This window comes from Molothrus aeneus, chromosome 1 (genome assembly GCF_037042795.1).
Source record: "Molothrus aeneus isolate 106 chromosome 1, BPBGC_Maene_1.0, whole genome shotgun sequence".
Classification (NCBI taxonomy): Eukaryota; Metazoa; Chordata; class Aves; order Passeriformes; family Icteridae; genus Molothrus; species Molothrus aeneus.
In genome coordinates, this window is record NC_089646.1 from 69,999,975 (window position 1) to 70,027,954 (window position 27,980).

General features: G+C 37.6%; 1 protein-coding gene across 1 annotated transcript in view; it reads right to left on the minus strand.

Annotated features, from left to right (window-relative positions):
* GMDS (GDP-mannose 4,6-dehydratase) overlaps nt 1-27,980 on the minus strand; it is a 409,153-nt gene that overhangs the window by 236,574 nt on the left and 144,599 nt on the right. The window contains exons 5-6 of the mRNA XM_066545549.1: nt 17,893-18,085; nt 16,891-16,995 (exon numbers count right to left, since the gene is read on the minus strand). Of these exons, the coding sequence (XP_066401646.1) occupies nt 16,891-16,995; nt 17,893-18,085 (298 nt within the window). The remainder of the gene's footprint in view (nt 1-16,890; nt 16,996-17,892; nt 18,086-27,980) is intronic.

The following is a 27,980-nucleotide window of genomic DNA, read 5'->3' on the forward strand; positions in this document are numbered from 1 at the left end:
TACACAGTTTATGAGCCAATCAAGTTTGCAAAGCTCCTTTTACCCTCCTTTCACATAGTTTTCAGGACATACTCATATGTACCTAATTTTTTGATGCCCAAACTAAGGTGAGGAAGACTTCAGCAGCTGTAGCCACAGAACCCCTAAATTTTCTGTTTCAGTCCAAAACACACTTCCAAAACTGGACAAAACTGAACTTTAAATAGTTTTCCAAAGCACAATAAAGAGTTCATTTCTCAAAGGGCAGTTTATTGACAGGCTTGAGGAGCAGAGAGGGAAATCACTGAAATTTAACCCTGAACCCCACGTGAACCCAGGGACTGGGGCTGCGTATTTTCCACTGTCCTGCCATCTGCTGCTTCACTGCACATGGTAATCTTTGGCAACCCCACTGAGAGCTGCCGGGGCTATGGCTCTGTTCAGACAGGGTGTAGAAAGAAAAGACACTGAGAATGTCATGGCTGACTGACCAGACTACTGAGATCAGAGAGATTATGCCTCATTTGCTCACCAAGCCCTGCCAAAAGCAACACCATTTAACTGCAGGTACTCAAAACCCAACAGGCCTGTTTAAAGGAAAAGTAGGCTAAAAAAGAGGACCATTCATAACCTGCATTTGTTTGGGGCACTGTAGCTACGACCTTTTGGCAATTTCTCATGAGGGTTTTAAAAGAAAGTCTGCAGTGCCCAGCATTTCAGGTACAAGTGAGATCCGGCAGAAAGTATCATACCCAATTTACAGGACACACCAACCTGGGAGATGACTCAAGGCAAGAGTAAACAAAAGGAACCTAATACCCCAGCAAACAGAGAAAAAAACATAGCTGTTATTTTAAAACAGCTACAGTCTGTTTATCTCTTGGCTGTGAAATGCTGCACAGTATGGGAGTGTAAGGGTTTGGTACTTATATGCATAACCTTCATATGTCATCTCATGACAGGGGACCTCCCTTGAGCCAAAGCCAAATCTACATTTGCTCCTCAGAGTACCCCCACTAGGCTCCAGATGCAGCAGGCAAGGAATCAGCTCTCAAACTGATTTCCTCTGACCATGCTCTTCTGTATAAGGGCCCCCAACCCTTCCAGTGATTGAATATCAAAAGTGTACACACAGACTTACTGACTTTCAAAATAATGGCTCTAAAAGGTAAGGAATATTTCAGAAGTATCTTAGAACTGCTAAGGTATATTTTTAAGGATGTTGGACCTGCAAGAAAATTACTATAGGATACAGAGTTACTGTAGGATTTTTGAGTCTTATCATGCTGACAACAAACACCTGTTATTAATGTAGCTCTCTCCCTCATCCTTCCCGCTTCTGCCAGAAAAACTAGAAATAAGGATGTAATTCTATATATGTGTCTATAACAACATCCTGCCCTATTTCTTCATTCAAATACCTGATCTTGGAAATGATAGTGTCTTCTATCTGTTTAGGAAAGAAAAGCACTTTGATAAGACAAACTTCTCCAGGGGCTGCAGAGCTATGGTTGGCAGATATCAGGCTTGACACATGTTCTTCTGATTGCAAAGGGACACTACAAAATGGTCCTCTGATGTGGAATAGACAATCACTGTCACCCTTTCTTCTTCCCTGCTGCTCTACTGCCTCCACTCTGTCTGCCTCACAGGGAGATCAGGAAAGAGACAGAAAAAACCCATGTAAAAGAAGAGGAACACGCATCTTTTCCCCAGTTCCAGCTGTGCTGGAGCCAACAGGCTCTGTTGTTTTGCTGATTCCAGGACAGTCACATCTCATTTGATCCCTGCTTGACAGAAATGCACAGCAGAGGTGGGAATGGCTTGCAGACTTACAGAGGGAGCTTCTCAAACCCTTAGGCTCCTCCTTCCAAGACAGAAGGGCCCTTCTTTCTGAGAGCTGGAGTCAAAGAACCTTGTCACCAACCTCCGAATAGTAAGCAAGACAGGAGCAATGTGGTAAAATGAGTAAGGCAAAAAGATCACACATGCTTTCCACTGTATTTTTCTTTTGATTTAAACACATATCTTGCAAAAGAGAGGGTTTGAAGTAGTAAGCTACCCACTAACACTCTCAGTTTTAACTTCTCTGCTGCTAAGCCCTGCTGAATCAGAGCTCCCACTCCCACTCTCCCTCTTGACTCATAACCTCAGTGACAGCCACGAAGCTGGGCAGGGACACTTTATAAAATGTACTAAATGAAGCAACTTTCAATAATAACAAGGACTGGCAGGTAGCCATGTTAGAGGAGGAAAGACCTAGTAGGAATGTCCTGCAGCACAAAAGTCTCTGTTGTTCTCATTACTGCAGAGGAAGAAAATCTCTTTAAACGCTTTTGATTCAAATGATCATTTGACAGAAACAACGGACGAGACAAATGGCTGTAAAACAAGGCAATTGGATTTCCTACTGCTACAATATCTTACTTGGCTCCCATGACACAATTTCTCTGTTATTCTGCCTTGCCGTGGTAAAGTAAACTTACAGGCTACCCAGAAAACAGATGAGTGTAATCAGTCCTTTATAAATTATATCCCTTCACTCAAAGAAAGCAAATAACTTTGCCTGCTCTATAATAACTGTTTCTAATACTTCATTTATTCTTTAAATTGTTTATAAAACACTTCAAGAGAGGTCAAGATGAGAGGGCAACAATAATTGGAGATTAAGGAGACTCTCTAAGTATTTTGCACCTGTGAGTAAACACTTTGGTAATTATTATGATGAGAGATAGATCTACTAAAAAACCCCCAACAGCTTATTTATGATTTTCTTGGACATGCATGTTATTTCATCTGAGAGGGAGCCCCATCTTTTCCAGGGCTATTTCAATTCAAATTTAAGCAGCTGCACATATGTCTTATGTCATGTGACTGGCAAGTCAACAACAATAGATTTAACCTCATCTCCTATGGAAGTAACCTAGAGAAATAATGAGCCAAGGGTAAGTGATATTCTCATGAAGTTTTTTCCAAGTCCCCTGAAAAAGCAGGGACTTTCCTCCCCAGACACACATATGTTAAAGCCCACAGAGTCAAGAGCAAGCAGAACTGAGCCTGAAGGACAGAGATGTGAATTAACATGCAGGACTGGTATTCAGGTAGGGTTTCAGAAAGGACTTTCTAACAAAAAAAGGATATCATGTCCTTTTGCAGTTTCTGTGGCATGGTTCTGCCCGCTCTGGTTATTGTTCTTCCTATGTCCACGCACAGCACTGGCAGTGCTCATGGCAGCATTCTGGAAAAGGGACTGGAATAAACTCTGTAACACCACCTCTTGAGCTGCTGAACGTCACAACTGGGCAGATACCTAATGCAGCTGAACTCCAACATATCAATTAATACTAATCCACACTTTAAAAGTATATATGGATAAAATTATATTAAATCTTTAAACACTCAACCCATCAGTCTCTCCTAAAATAGTTACAATTTAGCATGTCATGAAAAAAACCCTGCTTCTTAGTAATTTTTCTGTGCAGCCTAGAAGAGGTTGGTAAAGAAACCACTAGTGTCCTCTAATCTCTCTAAGCAACTTAAAGGAGAACCTAAAACAAGAAAAAGAAAACCCTCCTGAAAAAGAAAAACCAATAAAATTCTGATTAATTATACAGAAATAATAAACTTAAGCATGAAAAAAACATTTTCTGAGGAATTTAAAAGTAGCCAGAGCTATAAACATACTGGCGTATGAACATAAAGTTAAATTTTTAAGTTATTCTTTAGAGTTTCATTGAAATTCAGTTAACAGTATTTGATTCAAGACAAAGTACTCTCTTTATCCATTTTATATGACAAGGTTATAAAAATGTGGATTCAAAATTCAGATTTTATATCATTCCCTTTTTTTTCTTTTTAACCCATTTCCTTGATCTCCTCAAAGACAGAGTCACGTAGATCTAGACACAAATACAAGCCCCCTCCAAACTGCTTCAGCCTAATACCAAACCAATACAGATTATTTCCATATAAATTGGTAACTGAGCTGTTACCAAATTCTTTGTTTTTCCTAATGCAGAATCAAACCAAGAAGAAAATACCTGATCATTGGATCAGAATAATTAACAGAGAATTTTTGGAGGAAGTTCCCTAACCACCCGAATTTTCATTTAAAATTTTTTCAGCTTGAACTAATTCAGAATAACAAGGCAGATAAATAATTATTGATCTGGCAAAACTGAACAGACTCATCAGAGTCAGAGTCTAAGATAAATCAGATCCAAACAAAACAATTTTCATGCTGTTTTACTTGGGGGTTTTTTAAGCTGCTGGTATTTTTCAAGCACCACAAGTCCAGGAAACACAATTCTCTACAAGAAACACAATTTTTCTCTCATTTAAAAAATGAATTCTATTAATCTTAGCAGCGTCTCCCACAAACTTTATTGTAGATTAAAATGGAAATGAAGCTAAGCTAACATTTCAAGATAGCTGCCATCTACATCAGTACATAGTTGGGAAGTTCTGCTTTAGAAGTAGAGAATTATAAGGCTCTCTTAAAACTACTAATATTATGTTTATATCTTGAAAGCTCTTGGTGAGGCATCTTTAAAATATATAAGACTCCCAGGGCTTTGAAAAATCTGAATGGTCTTGTCACTAAACAACAGGTTTGAAAATCAGATAAAGGCAACAGTAATCTTATTAAAAAATAACTTACTTCATCATGTGGCTGCATAAGTATGTCTTTCCTGACAGGCTACAGAAAAATAGCATTTCTGTTAATCCTTGAGGATTTCTAAATTTTTGCATTTTAGTAGTCTCAAGGAAAAGCATATTTTAAAAAGTGTTAAATCTCTCAGATTTTGTTTACTGAATCCCAAGCCTTTTCTTTTAAATATTAAATGATATGATTTTAACCAATAGATACAACATTGAGTTTGATCGAACCCTCACATACATTATCAGTTTGGAAAATTTTGATTTGTTCTTTTACAGAAAATTTTACTGAACACACAAATTCTTTCACCAGACTTTCATGTACAGGCAGCCATTTTCAAGCATCATCCACACACTCACACACATACATAATTTTGGAAAAAAATGAATTAACATTCCCTGATGACTCTGTGGGTTTCTTCATGGGTGTTGATGCCTGGTTATCACTGTCTACAAATGTGATGGTAAACCAGATGATATCATCCCACCACCAAACCCTCAACAAACCTGTAGAACCAAAGTGACAGGAGACACTTAACTTACTTGCAAGTAGACCAGAGTTGTGCAATAACTGCAGCACACTAATGAAATCAAACCCAGAATTGCTTCATGCCATGATTTCAAAACAAAGAGCTTCTTTAAGTGCAATTTAAGATTATGATGCTTTTCTCAAGAAAAGCATCATCATGAGACATAGCCAAAATTTAATAATGACCTGTTATTCACTGGCTTACACTTTTCTGACACCATTTTGGCAATAGACATTGGATTCAGCAGCACAACAAAAACTGTTTCCAGTTCTTTAGTAACACCAGCACTTTCAGAACTAGGTAGCAAAGGTAGCATTTGCCTACTGCTTTTTCATGAAGTCAAGCTTTCAAGTTCCCAGCCTTAGTTACTGTTACACCAATCTTGCCGTTTTTCATAATTATTGCAAGATCTGCCTGGCACCGTGAAATGTGCTAAAAATAAAACAACTGTATATGTGCTACACTCTTTTTTTAAACTTTTTTTTGTGCAAATCTCAAACAGCACATATAGTTTTCAGCAAAATTCAGATGATTCAAGTCACTACCTGGAAGCTGCAGCACATCTGGACAGGTTATGGCTCAGGGCACAGAGCAGCTATTCAGAAAAGGAGAATCACACCCACTGTCTAGGCTTAGACCATACTAAAGTGAGAGACTTGTCCATAACACAAATGCTGGGATGCTTTACCCTCCTAGAGAATGAGCACAAGTCACACTACTAACACCAGTCCATCCCATTCCCACATTTTCCCTAAAGAGTCAGGACTTGAGAAGAGGAAGACACAGCCTGAAAAACACATGTGAAAATTAGCAACCACTGGCCTGATTTTCAATGGCAGATACATGCAATACTTACAAAAAACAAACAGCAGGGGAATAAAAAAGGAGTATTTGCATGGTGCCTGCTATGGTCACAGGGTTGACTTTAAATTCAATGGCACTTCAGTATAAATGTTTAAAATGAAGTATAATACTAGTGCCATCCGAAACCAACAAAGTTTTTAAGACTATGGATAATTTCCAATTTACAATGTTTTCAAGAATTGCATAAAATTTGGGAAGTAAGAACTTTTCCTGACCTTGGGAAGTGCACAGTGTCTCCATTTATCTTGAAGCAGTGCAGTAACGGTAACAAAAGACCTTGGTGGTTATTTTTACAGTCTGCAGCAAATAGAAACTCTGTGAGAGCATAGAGCATAGGACACAAGCATCCCTAATGGATGCACACATGCCTACCAATGACTCAGAATGTGGGCATGAGGTGGGGCTGAGAAAAGTGTCAGCAAGAAAGCACAAACAAGATTTATAACTTAAAAAAGCAACTGTTTCAAAATTTTTAAAAAGGAAATTGAAGGTAAAATATTTCTGAGTGTTACTGATGTTTTTCTCACGTCTTCTGGATTTGCCTTAAATCCAAAATGAGCTCTAGATTTTTGCAGATTCGCATTGCCTACACCTGGAATTACTATAGGATTTTGTAAAGTTTCAATCCACCTACTGATGATTATTGATGCAATGAATAAACACCTTAAATCTCTTTTAATGTAAGGATTATAATATAAATGAGGAGGAAAAAAAGGATGTAAACTGAAGGTCTGAGTTGCTTTAGTGGATAATTCTTTACTACCTAGAAGTCTATTCACAGAAAATGTAATGAAATCAAGGACTTGGCTTCAGAAATAAAAATCCATCAGTATTCCTGCAACATTTCTATAGCAGTGCTTCTCAAACTCCCATGTCCTAGGGCAAAAAATTCAGAGAAAGCAGAGAATACGTGATACTGTATTCTCTCTTGGCTTGGGTTTGCTTTCCTGTACCAAAGAGCAAGCCTGGAGGATTTCATGGGAAACCTGCTAAGTCTCTGTCTTAATAGTTATCATTCTATAGGGGTGAGATACAATACAGATCAAAATATGCAACTGATATTGCAACATCTAAATAGCATTGGGAATGTGGTTTTATTACAATGCTTTGGGCCATAGCTTTCATTTGCCAATCATTGCATAACAATTAAGTAGAACATAATTAAATTTTAAGAGTCTAAGAAAGGCAAATCCTTGAAAAGGAAATATTTTAACATGGTTGGCAAGGTGTGCAACCATCCACTGTGTGGGAAACGCTTGTAACTGACAGTATATACACTGCTATGACTCCTTGTAACAAAGGTCAAAATGTGTTCAAAAATACTTGCAATTAGATGAATAAAACTGGCAGAAATCAGCAGTCAGCCAGCTGTTGGGATTTTCAGCTATTTCAGTGACAACAGAATATGCTTATAAATGTAAAACTTCTGTGCATTCCCAGAAAGTACATAATGTATGTAATGGTCTGAAGTCAAACTACCTACACATGTAATGTTTGTCTGTGTGGTTGTGCTTCTTATTTTTAAATACATTTCTAGGAACTGTAAGTGAACCACTTAGTGAAATCAAGACAGAGAAAGAAAACTGTTCCTAAGTTCAGACCATGCTCTGACTAATCTTCTCTCAGATAAAGCAGCTTACCTTCCTACAATTGCTATAAAATCCCATTGTATGGTGAATCTTTTCAGAGGTGACACTCAATGACACTCTATTTTTCACTTATTTGTTTTTAATGAACCCTGCTAACTTTGTAGAGGAATAACCAGTTGACATTTCCTTCTGTAGGGTTTTTTAAACCACTAATGGTGAAACTGTTTTACTGTGAATTAGTCTCTCCTGTTCAGTCTCCTGTACTGGAAATGCCTCAGTGGGTTGATTTCAAATAACTTTCTGAAACAACATGCACTTTCAATAGATTTACTTTTATTTAAATTTTTTAAAAAAAAATATGCATGACTAAGTAGAGGGAATTGTCAATCTTTTGGAGAGCTATTTTAAGGAAAACAGGATGCACACTGCTGAGAAAATGTTTCAGATACTAAGATGGGCCAGTCACACCATGCCTATAGGCTGTGAGTATGACCAGGCTTTTAAATTTCTGCACCTGGTAGGTGATGACCCAAAATTTGAAGGTTGTGGATTGAAGCCTACAGAGTCACATACTTAACATCTTTGCAGGGCTACCCAGGACTCTGAAAATTAACTGTAAGCAATTTCTATTGGTTTTTACTTCATAGTCTCAGGGGAACACTGATGGTGGATTACACAGCAGGAAGAAGACAAAGCAGTACACTAATATATCACATGAAAAATTTATATATTTGACAGAATTTCAATAATAGTAAGACACAGGTCTTCAGAAACTTAAGCTATCATTAATATGGCAATAATGACCAAAATATTAAACATTCACTACTTACAAAATATCAGCAATGTAAGATAGATTCATTTATGCAATATCTCTTGCATATAATGATGGGACCTTTGCTCTTTGTGTGATTTTTTTCTTTTCCTTTCTTGCCTCTGTTTCAGAATACAATGATATTTAATGAAATGCAACAGAATAAAATAATCATGTAGATGCAACTGCAAGCAAAAACAGCTCAAGGAATTTCTTGTAAAAAGCAAGAAATACAGAAGAGGTTGGCTGTGGCTGACTCCCCACATCTGAGAAAACTGTATCTTGCAGTATGGTCTCTTGTCCTAGCCTCTGGGTACCACTGAATTGTGACTTAACCACGCATTCAAAGGAGGTGTTGCTCCCGCGGTAAAGTGGTTTCCTTCAGAGAGGATCTCACAAGAAGCAGCTTGGATTGCATTCCCACAGAGCCCTGGAATGGACAGGCAGTGGACTGGGGTTGCATCATTTGGGCATGGTGTCCTACCCATCAGCTTCTGAGATCTGAGATGACCACACTGTATCTGTTCTGTCTCCTATACTCTCTCCTCTTGTTCCAGCAATGGGGTAAGTTGGCTAAATGGAATTCTGGCTGAAACCAGTTCTGTTCTTCTAACCTTCTGCAAATTCCACATTCACTTTAAGCTAGTTTATAAAATGCAAGGTGTAAATCTCACAGTTCTTGCTTGTATTTCACTTCATGCTCTCATTTATACAAACACAAGAACAGCACAATGATCACATTTTCCATTGTGCTTTGCCTGGGGAAAAAGAAAAGTAACAAAGGGGAAAAAAATGAGGAGTATAAAATATAAAACATTAATTCTCAAAATCCTGCTACAAGTTTGTGTATTAATGAAGGCATAAGAACACTACAGGTGAGATACATAGTCTGCCATTCCATTTCCCATTTCAGACTTTCATAAATTTCATAGCACTTTATTTCAAAGCTTTTGGTTGATATTTAATTAGAGAAAAAAAAAGTCTGCAAGTTTTAGTTTGAGAAAGTAACACTGATATATGTTAATATATCTTGAGAAATATTAAGAATTACTTGGTAAAGCTTTCTAAATTTAACAGCTTTGAAATTCTGTAAATTGTGGAGATACTCTGCCTTTTTGTTTTTAGATTAAAAAAAAAAGTTGAAATCAATCATGGAAGATAGCAAAACTTGTAATCTACCTTTTTCTCAACACAGTATAAGCCACAAGGGAGCATATGATTTAATGATGAAAAGATGCTTCTGATAAGATAATAATTTGCTTAAGGAGAGATCTGAGTTGTGAATGCAGCTGTTCCAAAAAATCTAAACCCACAGGCAAGAAATTACTTATTTTTTGTACAAGCTATATCCATAACTACTTAGATAAACTGGTGGCAAACCCCAGAAAAGTACATCAGGTAGAGAAGTGAATAATCAGAGAGATTATTGAGATTGAAAAGGAAAAAAAAAAGAGGTGGTAAAGATTACCATGAACTATTGTTTCAAAGACTGAATCAAATGGGTTTCAGTAGTCAGACTGTTCCACGCAGTATCTTACTTCATCAATTAGTCACTTTAGAAAAATATCTTTTTATATCCTGATTCAGTTCATGTACATGATTATTTCATTCCCATGTGTGCTAAGTTGCATGGCACTTGGATTACCTGGATGCCCAAAACTAAGGGCATGCAGAAATGGTCTCACCCTCCAGTTCTTATTTCAGATGTCTGGTGCTGCTTTTAAAACACAGTTTAATGAAGGGGAAATCCACTCATATTTTGGTGTCGTTGCACTACTTTCATATCTTAGTGTTGGCTAGCACTAGGAAAGTGGCACTAGAAACATAAGGTTAATATGCCTTGTTAGCACCATAAGAACCAGACAAAAAATCTCCACATATTTTCATATGTTCTGATCTGTATTAATTGGTTAGAAGCATGTTCAACATCATCATAATTAACTGAATTTACTTATCTTGTAACATCAGATCTTTTTCAAGGGGAAAACACATGTACTTAAGTAAAACAAAGGAAAGGTATTACCTGACAATTTTCTGATATTACAGTCAATATTGCTGCAAATGCATTTGTGCAAGTAGACTGTAATGTCCACATTTATCCCCAGTGATGTCTGGCTGCATGTGTAGATAAGGCAACACCTGCATGGATCACTTAGCAGGATCAGTCTCACAGCAGGGAGAAAAAGGCAGTAAGAATGCATGTCTCCAGGACACTGCATGCTTTCTCTGTTGAAACACGCAAACTAAAAAGCATGAAATGATCTTGGCTGCTCTATAGCACACAAATGTCTGACTAAGTCCTTTTTACATTGGCCATGGTACCTTGCCATCAAGTTTTCAATGTGCAAGGCAGATGATCCTGATGACACCAGCCAGCCTGTATGCTTCCCATGCAGCAAGGAGGAGGAAAGTCACAAGCAACACTCTGCTGACTTTTTCTATTGAGATATTCTCATGGGTTTAGAAATTTTGCATTAAATGGATGTAGCTTTGCACTAAAATTTTACACACTTATGTCTTTCACAGGCTTCAACTTACCAAAAAAGCACCAGAAAAGCCCTTAGTATTTCCAGTGGTACTAGGTTGACCAAGCTTCTCTTGCACTGAAAGTGTTTTAAGAGATTAGTCTCCAACCACAGACATGAGAAAAGGAAATCTGGCAGATGTTGACTACATCTCTATACACTAGATGCAGAAGAGCAGCTGCTACAGTAGGAATTGCACAGTTTTCTTGTGAAAGTCAGTAGCAGATGTCACCATCTGCTTCTGCCTTCTCTATGAAATAGAAGCAAAAAGGAGACTAAAAGCTGATTACAAAAAAAAAAAAAAAAGTAACAACAAAAACCATAACATCAAAAGGCACATGGGCATATTTACAGTGAGTAGGGTAAACTCTTACCCCCCCCTTCTCTCTGGCAAACCTGAGACCCAGATGCACAATAAAAGCAAAGAACGCTCCCCATTCTATTTAAGAAATTATTTCTTTTCATTTTAATCTTATTACATGTACTTTGACAGCATTCAGCCTGCAATCTAATACTTAGCCATTTCCATCCTGGCTGAAAGAGATCACAGAAATGAGCAGTTGTATCCTTACCCTCTGGCTATACAGCAATGGCCTGATGACAACTGCTTTACCAGAGCTCGTATCAGACACACAAAAATTCCCTACTGAATGATCTACGCAATGATGTCATGTGTGGAGGCAAAGTATTACTTAGGGGGGAAAAAAACCCAACAAAAACCAAACAAAACTTTCGTTGCATTGTGTCAGGAAACATGCTGTACATGTTTGTACATCTTGGCAGATTAAGATCAGATGAGGAAAGCAATGAAGTGGTTAACCAAATCAGAAAGTTATCTCAGACATCCAAAGGTACATCTTGTAAACCTGAGACAATTTCTTACACAGAACTGAAAAGAGACAACAGTAAGGGCTTGTCTGGGACAAAACAAATGACACTGACAACAAGCAGTTTGCTTTCCCACTCAGAAAAGGAGGTATTAGTGAGATCCAGACCCAACAAAAGAACAAGAATTTTTCCAATGAGGCAAAAAAAGGTTTGGATCAAGCCCCAGCTTTCCTGAAAACTAGACTTGCTAATGGCCTCACTCTTCCACTGTCAAAACCGTCAGCTCACGGAACAGAAATATCTTTCCAATATTGCTATAGGGCAAACATTTCCACACTGGTAATACTGGGGGACATGTTCAGCTACCACCAGCAACTTGATAGCCTTCACCTCCCCCACTGGGCATCCCATCACATTGTTCTGAGGGGGGGGGGTAAAAAACCAAACATTACGCTGGAGAAGTTTTTTAGATTTTCTTTTGTTCATTTTTGAATACAGAGACTGCCTGTAGCTACTGTAGAACATATTGCTTTTCAGTTTGTGTCATACTTAGAAAATAAAAAAGCTTCAAAAGTGGAAGATCCCATTCACCTTGGCATGACCATAAATCACAAAACTCTTGAACTATACCTGGATAAAATGGATGAAAGTAACTGAAGAAATTAGCTTTAGCAAAGTATACTGCTAATACAGGTCTTTTCCCCAAAGGAAGCAAGTCATGCTTATCTTACATTACCAGACTATTACTGGAAGTACTATGCCAGACCCTCAGCTGGCATAAATCAACACGACCCTACTCACTTCAGTGCAGCTGTGTTGATTTATGGGAGCTGAAAAGTATGAACTGGTCAAAAAGTGACTATTTCAGCTTACAAAACTGTAAAGGTGACTAAGTGAAATGAGAGGCAGTATGTATAATATAAAGAAAATAATAGAAAGAACTACAGAGAGGCTCAAAGTAGTTGTGTATTTTATTAAGATTAGTCTAACACAGCCACTAATTTTACTTCATATGAAATTTTAGATAATATTTTCTGCTATTATATACACATGTATCTCTTGAGTATAGACCGAAGTATTTGTGCAATTTAATAATGCTGTACTACTCCAAAATTAAGATATAAGGCTCAGTGCATTCAGCCAATCTCAAATTTATCACTGGTGTTTTTGTAAAGTCACTCTGATTGTCAGAACATGAAACATCATACTTAAAAGGAAGCCCATACAGAGAACTTAAGTGCTCAGCTTTATACTGTGGCCTCACATCTTAGAACTACTCCTGTTACTGTCTTTCTCAGAGAGAGCAAGATAAAAGTAGAAAACCAAATGTTCCCAAATCCAACACTTCTCTCAAGCCTTTGTAATTTTGAGAAATATGAAACCTTTCATATTAGACTTAAGCACTCTTTACCCTTATGAACTCTGTGCAGACTTCCCTATTATTTTACAGGCTACATGAGATTAACTACTGGTGCTCCTTTCTGAGTTGAGGCTGGAAAGGCTCAGAGGAAGAATTGGCATTCTGAAAGAAGAGGTGTAGACTCCTGAACTCCTTTTATAGGGAAGCAGCTCTTGAGATTAGGCAGTTCTCATTTTCACTAGGCTTGTGCACTGCTCCAGCACTACAGTATCAGAACATTATGTGAAGAGGGATTGTGGCAGATGCACTTGGCCCCCTTATCCAAACTAGCAGTACTTTGGTACAGGCCCCAAAGGACATAAACACCTGAGCTGTAGCTGGGCAAAGAACTCCTCCAGGAAATCCACAAAGGGTCGGACTAACGCAGGGTGCATTGATGCTTGGAACACATGAATAGTGGGTGGTTTTTACAAGACTCAGTAAGTGAAGAACAAAGACAGTTGAGGGTCCAAAGGGTCTCCTACATACCTTCCCCATCATGTGTAATTCAACTACAAGCCAACCACTTTATCCCATAAATATGACAGTCTAATTGAGCCTTCGAGCTCGCTCTGCAAGGCAGCATGGCTGTGTGGCAGTGATCCCCCCTTGAGCTAGGACACCTCTCAAAGTTGCTCCTTGAGCCAGAGAGACTTTTCTACTAAAAACATTGGCTAAATCCAGTTTCAGTTCTATTTAAATTACAGGTTCACTGCTTTCCAATGCCTTTCCCCTTGATCTGGGACTCATCTCAAGGTTGGAGATTCTTTGCCTGAGACTGAGGTATCACAGTGGAGAGACCCCTTATTCACAACAGATGCTAAGTAAGTTGCTGATAGCATGCTAAATTAATACTAATGAATAAAAAAATTAATTTTTCTAGACATAAATAATTGTAAAGATCTGAAACTAAAGAATGAACCATCTGCATCAGGAAAAACTACATCAGGAGTTTATCAACTTGACTCAATGGGTCTCCCTTGCACTTCAGCACTTTTAGTCTCTGTGCAAATCATTCCAAATTGATTCTAACTCAGTATTCATTTGTATGTTTCATCTATATAATAAGTAATAGAGCAAACCTGTCTATCAAACTTTAAGTCACATTTTTATAAATTCATATTAAACCTATTTTTGCTAAAACCTTTGTGGGTGTTTTTTTGAGCAACCCCAAACACTTATTTACAATAAAGTTCATGAAGTAAACTCTTTATAATTGTTTGTTCAATTCAACATCAGTGACCAGCTTGGCAGACAACTGCAATTCACCATCTTTCAACATGAGTACTCCTACTTCGAATACTTCTATATTTGACCACAGCCCACAATGCAGGCTCCAAGGTATGAAAAACGCATTCTGTTCATCCTTACCATTGCCTTCCAGTGTAGGATATTTCATAGATCCCTGGCTGTAAGGAATGTCAGAGTTTGTCTCTTTACAGTTTTTTCCCATAAATACATTTTGTGTAAGAAACTTACAGAAATTTTCAAAAGTATGATTTAAAATTCAGGTATGCACTGTCTGCCAGAAGTGATCAGTTCTGCACCTCAGCAAGTGGCACTGCTGCAACCTTCTGCTCTGCTCTGATTCCTGGGCCTTAGATTTTGTGTGGACAAGATGCAAATAATACCACCATCAATGGGATGTTGTATTTGATGCATTCAGTGTAACCCTAAACCAACTGAAATAGTGGTATATAGTATTGGAAGAAAATATGTATTGATTTATTTAGGTATTCCCAATCTTTAAAATCAGTATAAAAAAAGGCTAAACCATAAAGCATCCTAAAACTTCTATGGATATTACCAGTTTTGCATAGGAGTTAGAAATTCCAGTTAAGTCCTCTTTTCCTCCTGAAGTGCCTTTGCAATCTTCAAAAATATTAAGAAAGTGATGAATGGCTACCAAGTAGCAATCTCAAAACTACTGTTATATCATGTTCTTATCTGTATAGTATAGCTTCCAAACCTTTTCCCGCAAAAACACTGTTCAAATAACACTGGTTTGTGGTTACAGTTGCTTTCATGGCAGGTACTCTTGCTAAGGCAAAAGAGTTAACTGAAACCATTTCTAGGACAAGATTCCTGTTCATGGCATAAAGGATCCAAAACTTCACCCAGCAAACACACACACAATGAAAAGTACAGCCTGAGACTTCAAAGCACAGACTTGAGTGCTCCATGGGGACATTAAATATGTTGAAAAGAGACCTCAGATTGGAAACCCTATTGCAGTAGTGTTAAAGCAGGAACAAACACCAGAGGGTTCAAAATAGCAATGAGTACTGAAGTTTTCCTCCTTCAAAATGGCACAAGTCTATACCAGAGCATCAGAAACAGAATGTGTTCATAAAAATTTCATCTCATCTTGTAGCTCCTTAGAGTTATTAGAAATCATGCCAAGCTAATATTTTTATTGCACATTCCCACATTTTTTACAATAGTCAGAATGTTTTGACTGCATAGTGAAAACTCAAAGCAATTTGAGCATTAGTTCATAGCACACTATGAATACACCTCAGTAAACTCTTTAATAGAAAGCAAAGTATTACAGCTTCTAAATTAAATAATCTAGTGAATATGATTCCCCTTTAATTTTGAACTTGTGCTTTATTTGCTCCAGGGAAGTGATACACCAGCTTCTACCACCAATTACTCTAAATGCTGCCTACCCACTGTATGATGAGGTTTCACAGCTGTGACTCCCAAAGACTGAAATGAATATTTAAATCCTATTGACATGGACTCCTTTTTTCTACTCTTTTTTTTTTCTTTTAAACAGAGTTGAAATTATGGTCTGTTTTATATAAGTACCATATAAGTATGATTAAAAATCTTCCATTTTGTGCCAGGCTATAATTTATATAATAGCATTCCTGTAAAACTTGAATTTATTTTTCATTTAGAAATAGACCACAATAAAAGGCTTTTGCACTGAGAATCCAGTTTTCTGTGTTAATTTAAAGTTTAATTTTCGAGTGTTTTCAACAGTCACAATATTTAAAGGGCAGAGGAAAACTGTCATTGTAAAAGAGACCTCTAATCAACCATGGAGTCCTACTCAAACTAAATACCAGCATTAATTGTTCATAAAGCACTGCAAGTGGAAAAGGGATGATTAGGTGGAATTTAAGCTGCATTGTTATTAAGGATTAAACTGAAAGGCATTTTAAAGCCATGTGTTAAAAGCCATCTTGTAAAACAGTATGGGCCATAACTCAAAATTTTTTTCAAAATATACCAGGCTGTACTAATTACTCTTATGAACTTAGAGCATCTATTATTTCTGCCTCTTAATTTGAAATTTATACACAAATTAAAATCTTGAGTATGTCACACCTGAAACTGCATCTGTTATGTAGTTGCCCAAAAAAATGTTTAGAAAACCTGCCTTTTTTAATGTATCATATTAACATTTTTGCCTTTACTTATCAACAGGGACACAAAATTAGATACCCAAACTTCCCTTTGGTGTTCGCGAGCTACAAAATGGAATACGATGCTTGAAGGGAATAGCTGCTGTTCTTGAGCTCTGAGGCCCTAAGACTGCCAGGAGGGCTGCACCAAATGCCCTGGGTAGCCTGCAAGTCGTGACACCTTCCCTACAGAATTCTGGCAAGTTTAAATGAAACCTGTGGATGCATTGTTCCATTTTTCCGATCAGATATACACAAGGTTGGAAACAGTTTCACACGGCATTTCTAACCTCTTCTGGGGCTCTCATGATTGAAGAGGATGCCATTCACAGCAAAGAGATTGTAGGCTTCTCTGAAGTTCACCACAATCCAGTAGGCATACAGTTTTGCTGCCCCTGTAAAAATAATTTTGAAGTATTATTGTATAGAAGCTTGGCTATGCACAGCTCAGACACACACACAAGTCTCTGTCACATGCAGGGTGAAGTCCACATTTCAACAGCAACGTGCTTTAGCATTTGATTAGTTCCCTATATGTGTAAAATTTTATATTAAAAAAAAATCAGCCCAATAAACAGTACCTGAATGGGAAAATACTCATATTCTAAGCAGCCTCTGAACTGGCCAGGAAACATCAGGGCACTTTCTTACTTGTTTTCTTATACACACTCAGACACAGCATTTTCTCTTTCACAATATAATTAACACGGTCAGAGCATGTGAAATATGCCACTGTAGTGACCTCTGTTAATTAAAAAAAAACCAAAACAAAACCAAAATTACTTTGGAGGAATAAAAGTGAAAATCTGGTGCCTTAACACTCAAATTGATTTGAAACTTTATCACCGAAATCCTCCATGATCATTGCTTTAATAAGTGTTTCAAATTTCATACGAGTTCATGAGGGAAGATGTGAGCTCTTGGGAGTCTCATTCAGGCAAAAAACAAAGGAATGAAACTTTATTACTTCAGTGGTACCTCACAAACCTTTGTGAAGGAAGAGTCACCCTACCCCCCCCCCCCCCCCGCCCCATCTTCAAGAGCTCTTCACCTCTGAGCTGAATGAACAAGGCCTTGTGAAGTGAGATGCTAATTTCCAACCCCCAGGCAATGGCAGCAAATACTTTTTATATAGTAATTCATAAAGGTATGCCTCTCAACATGTCTAGTCACTTTAGCTCTATCATCATTCTAATCTCACATCCAAATGACTTCAGCCCTGAGACATGAGCAGGGAGGACAGACAGGCAGAGACACTACACACACACACACACACTGTCAGCGCTCCTCACCGTAAGGCGATCTTGGGTAAAAAGGGGTGGTCTCCTTTTGTGGGATTTCTTGCACTTTTCCAAAAAGTTCACTGGTGGAGGCTTGGTAAAACTTCACAGAGTTGATAAGGCCACAGGTCTTAATAGCATCTAGGAGCCGTAAAGTGCCAACCCCATCAACGTCAGCAGTATATTCAGCTAGGTCGAAAGAAATCTTGGGGAGAGAAAGAAATAAAAACCCACCGATTTTACTAGGGCAACAGAACATGCCAAATCATGTACAACCAACCAAAACAATATATCACTTGCCACAGACCATCTAGACATTTCTGTACAGAGTAGATACTCAGTTTACAAAAGTACCCTCAAAGGATTTCTAAGAATAAATAAGTAGTTCCATAAATAGCCAAACCAAATGACTGGTGTTCCCTGGGATTATTTTCCCACGTGAAGTAAGGGGTAAGCCTCCCCATGGTGGGAACATTATCAGGCACTCTCTTATCTCCACAGCTGCCAGTTTCCACAATAGTCACTTGAACTCAATATCTTTGACACACTTGAATTTGGTTATAATTGCCCAAAATACATTGTTAAAAAGTAATAGGACAGAGAGCATGACAGCACCACCCCCCCCCCCCCCCCCAAACTTTAAACAAGATCCAAGGTTTTGCAATTTAAACAGACATCAAAGTTCAGAGAAGAGTAGAAATACCTGCTATCAAATGGGACTCCTAACACTACCTGACCAAGTTGTACCAGAGCTCTGGCTTTTGCACAGAGCTTAGAGAGATCATAAAATGTGACTGCAAATGGTTGGAGGTATGCAAAAATACCCTGACATCTCCAGCTGACATATTCTTCAAAGTATGATAATAAAGTCGTGCCCACTGGTGGGCCAAGATTCCTTTTTCTCTCTCCACTCCAGTATTTATAGTTGCCTTTACGATGAGTTTTTCTTGTGGCCTATGCCACAATCAGTGCTCAAGTCCAAGCTTCCAGACTGTTTACATTAATTATTTTCTTTGCAGTTACAGAAAAAGGAAAAAAAAACACCTGGAAAAAGTAAGCTGAAGGTAAGAGGGGTGTTGTGACCACCCCAATCTGAAGACAGGAGAAAACATGCTCAGAAGGGAGCTCACTCTTTTTTTTTTTTTTTTGGAGGTACAGGATGTTTATCTGGAGGTTCCAACAAAGTACCTGGACTCAAGAATTTTTTCCCACCAGTGCCTATCCCAGCAGCACATTCCTCCTTCCTTCTACATCCTCTCCCGTACTCAGGGATTTTGCTTATGCCAGTTTTTGAAAAAAAGTTCCCTGCTTATACTGCCAATGTTATAAAAAGTAAAGGTGAATGGGCTTTTAGGGCAGTCTCCTTCATGGCCCTGACCCAAAGAATTATTCTACCTATGTCCCCTCTAGCTGATTCAGACTGATATCCCTCTATTCATTCCTCCTGTTTAGCCACTTCCCCTCTTCAGTAACCACTGGAGGTTTAAGGCTTACTTACACCGCAGATGGGGAAAAAAATTATTAATTTGCATTTTCACTTATGGTTAATTTAATACAGGCATGAAATTATCTAAATTGTGTTACTGTGCTTCAAAATAAAAAGGTTCACACACAGTTTTGAGCTGAAATAGGTAAAGATATGAACAAAACCAAACCTTCATTTTCCTTTCTTTTAACCAGAGAAAAAAAATCACAAAAGGCAACCTGATACTTTGTCTTATTAACCTGGTATGACCCAGCTGAAACCGAGCACTGATCTACCAAGAAGGGCTGTGCATTTTTTGTTTTAATTCATTTGGCACAAAGATGACAGCCACTTAAGTCTCTCAACTTCAGTGTCAGAGTAACTCTTAGGAAACCATCTTAATGAGTAGATGGTAGAGTCAATAATGTACTAACCAACATAAATTGGTGTATTAATCACATGTCCCAGCTCTCCAATGAAAGCAAAACACATAATAACTGTAGCAGAATCGGGAATTTACCTATATTATGGCATCGTTTCCAACTAATAACCTGCTAAAAACATTACCCTGAAATGCAAATCATTGCTTCTTTGCATCATATTCTGCAAAGCAAATGGCACATGTAACTGAGATCTAGGAGATCCCAGATTATAAACCTCTTAACCAAAGGGAGCAATGAGGCCACAGCAGCAGCAGCCCTGGGAAAGGCTCTCTCTGGCTGGTGTAGAGACCAGTTTCACAAGAGATGGTTTTCCCTATTGCCTGATGAATGACCTCAGTCTTCACCTTCAGAAAACACTCCCTGGGGTGTGAGGTAATTGTGCACCCATGCTGACTGGGTCTGAGTGTCCCCAAGCAGAAACCACCAGTTCTGTGTCTGTTTTATAATGCAGACTGCTGTTCACCAGGGTCAGGACTCAGACCACTAAATACATTTCATTTTTGAGTGCAGGTTAGACAAAAATGGTATTCAGGAAAATTTTAAAAATGGTTTTATCCACTAAAACATCCAACACCAAGAACTCTGGACTGTTAAGAGACCCTGTGGAAGGCAGGAGCAGCTATATTGCAAATACAGATACAAGCAACCAAAATTTTACTTTGATTCTAATTCAAAGTTAAAAATGTAAAAGGGTTTAAAAATACTAAATCAATTATGTATTAATTGATTTAGGGTACAGCAAGAATAGAATATAATTACAACATAATTCTTATGTTGTAGTTATATTCTTCTTATTATAACTCTTCTTATACACTGTATTTTGTTCAAGATTAGCAGAAATACCCAAAAAAAAGGAAAAAAGAAAAAAAAAACCATACCCAACAAAAAAAAACCCAAACAAGGGCTTAATTAAGAGGGATGTGCAAGAGAAAACAAAATGCATGCATAGCACACAAAAAAGAACTGAGTTATAGAAACCAAATATAGAACCAGATTCCATAGATGTTACTCTTAAAAATAACCTTCACTGATCTCTGTGAGACTACCTGAAAGAGTAAAAACTTCATGGATATTACTGTAAAGGTAGGTGTATAAAGGCTAAAACCAAGTCATACTTTTTGAAAGATTAAATATTTATCCAGTGGGAAAAAAGAGCTGAGCTAATACCTACAGATGAGAGTTTTCAAACTGCCTAACTTAGGACAACTTTCTTAAGTGTCTGAATTAGGAAGATTGTCTTCCTCTATACCAATAAAGATAGCAGTGAGTCAGAGCAGAAAACATAAGAGAGATGCTCTTGATCATGCTTTGGAGAACCTATTTACACACACTGATTTTTTAATTGAGCTACATAAGACAGATGCTCCATTCTTTCCCCAAAAATCCAAAGCTATCTCTTACTCTCAACAAGAGAGTAAGATCTGCAACAACAACTTGTTTTGAAGGAAGCATGGAGTATTTGTAATGACTGGACTAAGGAAAAGAAGATTTTTTACCTGGCCGAAACTTTAAATCTGAAAGTTTTCTCAACAGGTATTGAAGTAATGGATCCAATACTTTGGCCTTTTTGGACAGGTTTTGTGCCAAAGGGAAATCATTCCATACCAACCAAGAAATTGTTTTGAAACACATGAGTCTGAGTGACCTTGGCACTTTGTACTTCCCAAGTACCAAGGGGACAACCATGCTTTTGCAGCTATCATTGTTGATCTCTGGAGATACCATAAAAGTATATTTTTCAGATATATCTATTTATTCTATTCAGTGGATAGTGATAAGTGTGTCATTACAAGAGGATAAAGAAAAATAAGGAGACACTTGACAAAAGTACTTCAAGTTCCAGGTTTTCAGGTTCTGAACACCCTGCAGAATTTTCTCAAAGAATACTAAAAAGCAAATGGACTCCTTATGTACATGGGAATCCTACATACTGAGTATCTTCTTTGCTGGATTCATCCCTAATAATACATTTCAAACACAGACAAGAAAAAATTTCCACAGCAAGTCTTACCATAGGATGATAAAATTTTCACAAAAAAAGCATGGTTTCATAAGTTATAACACTTCTGCAAGCACGGGACACTATATGAATACACTGTACCACATTATGTCTCTTCCTTCTTGTGGCTACAATCAGAATGAGTTTTGTGAACTGGTTTCTACCTTTTGAATTTGAACTCTTGTGTTCCCCTCTCCCATTTATTTCTTTTTATAACCAACATATTCAATCTCTACAAGAGATATTAATTTAATAGAGCAATACTTTAAATAAATAATAATAAATAAAATGTGTAAAAAAATAATAAATAAAATGTGTAAAAATACTTTAAATAAAATGATCATTCAAAACCAAGCTTAGCAAGATCTTCAACAAGATTTAAAAGTTTACTGAAAAGTATCTAAATGAAAACATATAGGTCTTACCCTCCACAAGACCACATTCCTATCATCTCTATAAGCACCATATACAAGACTGTAGACTTAATAATATTTGCTTTGACCGATGTGTTGCTGTCAGCAGTGGTGATACTCTGAAAGTTATCAATTTAGTGCACACATAGTTTTGACTTTGTGAGACTTTTCATCTCTGCTTTGTCATTTGGAAAAATCCAACAGACAAGCTGTGATCATATTAATTATTAGTTTTCTATTAAAAAAAAAGCATATGCTAGCAGAATGTGCTTCAATGCTCTATGGAAGGAATATAAATAATTATTTGAAATTTCATCTCTTCCTTACAGTCTTCTCAGTTGCAGAAGATGGGATTTCTGGAAGGTTGGTATAATAAGAGGGAAGCTCATGTGAAACCCCAGGAGGAAACAAGATAGTATAAATGTAAATTATTATTCTTTCACTGTAAAAGGAGAGCTGGCTAACCTAACTATAACATCAATTTAAGTACCACTGCTCTTTTGAAAAACCTATGGTAGATCCTTTAGGTTTATCAAAGGAGAAGATATGTGTATCAGGTCATTAAAAATGGTTTACGCCAGAAAAGCAAATCACAAAGCAGAAAAACTGCTCAGAAACGTTTCAACTCTCACAAATTTCACAGTGGTTACTTTTTTGCATTCTTTAAAATCAATTCTGTTTGTTTTGAATATTCAGTGTGCCTTCCACTGCCAATAAAAACCACTAGGATCACTTACATCATCTCAGTAAACAAGCTGCTCAATCCCTACGAACAGGCATGTAAAGCATAAGATTCCAGTTGCTAAATCTAATACAGACTATGGGCCAAGAATTCCTGTAAAGTCCTAACACACTGAAAAAAAAAATCTTAGGGATTTTAGGAAATATAAAGTATCTGGGGGAGCTGAGCTGTGTTAAGGGGATGGGAAAGAAAATGTCAGGTAAGCTTCTAAGAGAATGTGACAATTCCTCTTCCCCCCAGCCTCTTAACTCAATGAATGTTTGTACTCTCACCCAATAAAAAAATGAATTGAAAGATACAAAATCCGACGAACAATTACATATTTTGCTATACAGAAAAATCAATTCAATAGCTCTGAACTGCCGATTACTAAGCAATACTCTTGATATCTTAAAGTCCTATTTAATTTCTTAGCTAAACAGAAACAGACTTAAAAAAATAGTGACTGAAATTCTGGATAAAATTACCATGGCCTTTGTAGATTTATCTTCTTTCCCATTTATTTCCTTGTTCTCTCATTAGCAAGACAAAAAAAAAAAAATAAAGTGATCTGTATAAAATTAGAGTATTTGGACAACATGATTACAAGTGGAGAACTAGCAAAGATTTTATAAGTGGAAGCAGAAGTCAACATTGTTTCCTAAAATTTATGTTAGCTTAAGACATTCACAATATTGCTGCAGCAAGAGATCTTGGGTAATGTGGATTTTCAAGTTATTTGTGATGAAAAGGAATAAGCAGTTCAGCTGATAAAAGCAGTGCTCATTCTTCTACTTCTCTACAGTGCTTCCATTTTGGTCCTATGGTGGAGTTTCACTGTGGCTCTGTCCCACTATGCAGGCTGTGTGACTGCAGACACTTCTTGAAGTGGTAAAAGTTAGGCTTTGACACCAGTGAACCAGTATTTTACCTTCACCTCTAACCATGAAGGCCCAAACCAAAGTACAAAAATAACCTTTTTACTGTTTGGGGATTTAAATGATACTTGATGATCTTCAGGTTCTGTAAAAACTTCCTTTGTGCAACTGAAATACTCAGTGATCAGGATCAAGAGGCCCCCTAACATATTCCACAGTGTATGTTCATACAGCAATTTCTCATGGCTCGACTTGGGTAAGTCTTCCTTATAACTCTCCACCAGATTAACTTCAAGTTCTTAATGCAAACATATTGAAATAATCTTTAGAGAGAAATAACTTGCCTTTATTAATATAGGTCACTTTTTCCCTTCTTAGGAGCAAAAACTGCTACTTGGTTTTTGTTAGGTGGAAAAGAGAAAAAATAAAATAAACCCAAAGAGAATAAGCATGGAGAAATACTCCTCGAGTAGGTAAAGTTGCATATTTATCTGGCCTCCTATCAGTAGGGGTTGAAAGTTGAATTCATTATTCAGTTTCCTTAGCAAGTGATTCCTTCCTGGCAAACTGCAGGTGCAGTTGTAAATTGAACTCTCGAGGTCATCATGTTCACCTTTGCCTCTAAAGGTGAACATGCCTCTAAAGCAGCCTGCTGCTTTATGTATGAGCAGCTAAGAGCTATAGAAGAACTACCTGCTCCTCATTATTTTCAAAATTTTGATGCCACAACCCTTCAATTGGAATACCCATTCTCCATTTAAAAAAAAAAACAGTCTCCTACAACTTGTACAGTTGTCTTAACCATTGGATTCAAAGGTGTGTTTGGACCAGATCTCCAACAGAAGTAATTTGCAAATTGTTTACTCTTCTGCTCATTGCCTATCTACTGTAGTGAATCAAGAGAATTTAACAGACTGGGTTAAAAGGGAATTGCCCAGAGACAGGTCAAAAGGCAATGGACACAAGTTGGAACAGTGAAATTACAATTAGATATCAGAAAAAAAAAAAGAGTTCACAACATGGCTGGTCTCACACTGCAACAGGTTGCACAGAGAGGCTTTGACATCTCCATCTGTAGCATCTCTACCCTTGGAGATACTCAAAACTCAATCAGACATCACCCTGAGCCACCTGCTGTAAGCTGCTCCTGCTTTGTGAAAAGATCCAGTCCAGATGACATTCAGTCACTGCTGCCAAACTCCATTACTGCACAGTTTCAAGAAGAGAGGGAGATGGGATTACAGCAGTGTGTTTCAATCTTCAAACATGCAGCAGCATCCAAGGAGCAGAACATGGATGTACAGTGTGCAAGAATGAGGCCTGGCCTTGTAAAAAAACAGTGATTTCTATTAGAAAAGTAGAGAGTTATTCACAGCAGCTTTTTGGAGACATGCAGTTCATCTTGCTATTCATCATATCTCTTCCACAGAAGAGCTTCAGATAGAGGAATGCTCAGATCTGATAGTAAAAAAATACCAAAGCGGAGGAGGAAAAGGAGGAGGGATATCACAGTACATGAGATTCAGTATGGCCATAAACCTTTGTCACAAAAATGTAACCTCCCCATTAGTTTTGCTTATCTTCTCATCCATTTGTTATTAATTTGATGGAACTGGGGAGTTGTCAGGGTTATGTGATGCAAAGGATTTATCTTGCAGAACAATCTCTGACCCACTGTTCTAAGTCTTCAGTTTCAAATTACAGAGATTAGAAAAGAAGCTTTTAAAAAAGCAGCATTGATTCTTTATTCATTGTCAGCATGATTTTGTTCAGGGATAGCCTCAACAATGTACACACACACCCAAACTTTTAAGCACATGCCACATGCAGCAAAGTCAGGATGGGTTTTGGTGTTTCAAATATTGTAGCTTCAATAGCTAATGACATTGTAATACCCTAAAAGCTTTTTTACATACTGAAGTCCAGCTGTGCCAGAAGCTTTAAATGCTATTTAATAGAAAGACAAAAAGGGGCAACTTGCAGAGTCACTAGAGAACATTCAAAGGGAGATGTAAAAAGATAGCCAATTCATTTTGCTTTATATGTACCAGGGGAATAGAGAGCTATGAATAACATCCATGCAGGGAATGCAGTCACTTCCAAAGAACTAGCACCATTTTTACTCACTTTCACATATAAATACTTTAATTTAAAACATACAGGTTATTTAAAACTCTAACATGACAACTATATTATAGTTCTGGGAGGCTTTTTAACTTCTGAAGCTTTTTAAAAACTTTCATCCTCACTTCCTTGATGCTTTCAGAACACATTGAAAGAGGTTTCTCACAGTAGTGATAAAAGCATCATCACAAGCAAAAAAGAAAGAAAGAAAAAAACCCAACCCCTAGAAAGAGCAATCAAACCTTCACCATCTATCTGCTTTATGATTTTGGTAGACTTTCAATGGATGGCTAGATAGACATTTATTAAAGCAATAATCTAGTATGGCAAGGCTTTGTTAACAACAGTCTCTCCTCTCTTTGCCTTCCTAGCCCACAAGACTGCAGAACACAGCTTAACACAATGGACCCTCCCAAATATTGACAGAACTCTGTATTGCCTAGGAGCCAGAATTAACCCAACACTTTGCAAATGATGACCTCGCCTGACTCTCTTGTACCTCCTACAAATGCATAAGGTAAAACATCCCTAAGTTTATGGGGCTGGTCAGAAGTTCTGCCTTTTCAACCAGAGAAAAGCTATGTTTTCAGCAATTATTATCACTGAAGATTACTTCCCAGAGTGCCATTCTTTATTTCAAATGCCACTGTTAAAGAAAGCTTAAAAGCAGTTCAAAATTCAGCTTCTCAGATACCTCCAATGTATCAAAAATACTTCTCCCTTCATGACAAAATAAAATATTTCATAAATTGAGTTGTCATATTTTATTATGGAGTGGAGTCTTCTTACCTTAAGGGCATTTGTTCTGGAAAAAAATGTACTGAAGCTATGCAGATCCTTTGTAGAATCTCTTAAAATTATTTTGAAAAACTTGAGAAAACTTGCTAAAAATTAATAATTTTTTTCTTTAAGAAAAAATATTTTTTCCTTAATTTTCCCTCCTGTCCACCCATTATCTACATTATCCATTATCTACCTAGTTCTCTAAGTTATACTTTTCATTATTTTGGGATGGCTTTCTGTGCTATATCCAACTAGTAACTGATGCAGCACAGCTCATGATAAAAAGATGAGAAAAAAACCACTGACTGCTGTTAAAGTCTTATAATTCATTCTGACCAAGCTGTGTACACTTTGAAGCAACTATAGAGATATGACATATACTTCATTAAAAAAAAAAACAAAAACACTTTCTATAATGATTAACAAAAGCTTTTAACTTTTACTCTATGGAAATATCTGTGATTTTTAATTTTGTTAAATTTTCTCCTCCTCTGAACAAAAATTGCTACCTGCTTCCTAACAGCTAACTAAGGGGTGAACGAGCTTCCCTGCTTCACAGGGATGCTCTAAGAAAAAAAAATAATTACATCAGTGTGCATGTATTACTCATTTACAAGACCATAAACCCCAATCAGAGAGATTGCCCATGAATATGGGCCCAGACAGGGGCCAAGACACAGCCACCAAGTCAGTGCCAGAAAACAAGTTACCATTTCACTGTGGAGCTGAGGTAATGCTGTCTGGAAGCACTCTTAAACCATGCAAGATAAAGCAACTTATCTTTGCTGTCTCTTATTGTCAGCTACTCAAAAACTATCATCATCACAGTCTCAGGGCAGAGAGGCACCTCAGCACTGACCACAGCTTGTGGTGCTTCATTTGAGGAGGAGCTTTCAGAACAGGACTTCAGGGAGACAAATGAGAATATGAGTTTTTAAGGGAATGTGGAGACCACGTCCCCGTGGAACTCTCCAGGGTCACACTGCAACAGGAATGAATAAGCGTTGCATACACACACACACAGGAAAAAGGGATGACTTCTTGTCTTGGGCACAACAGGGAAATGGTAGAATCACACATTGAAAAAATGGTGTAGATGTGGCATCTGGGGACACATTTTAGCGGTGAAGATGGCAGTGTTAGATTAGTGCTTCAACTCAATCTTAGATGTCTTTTCCAGCCTTAACAGCACTGTGATTCCATCTAGGGAACAACCTCTGCCTTGAAGTACCCAGGGAGGGGAATTCAGAGCTCAGAGTCCAACACCTGCATCT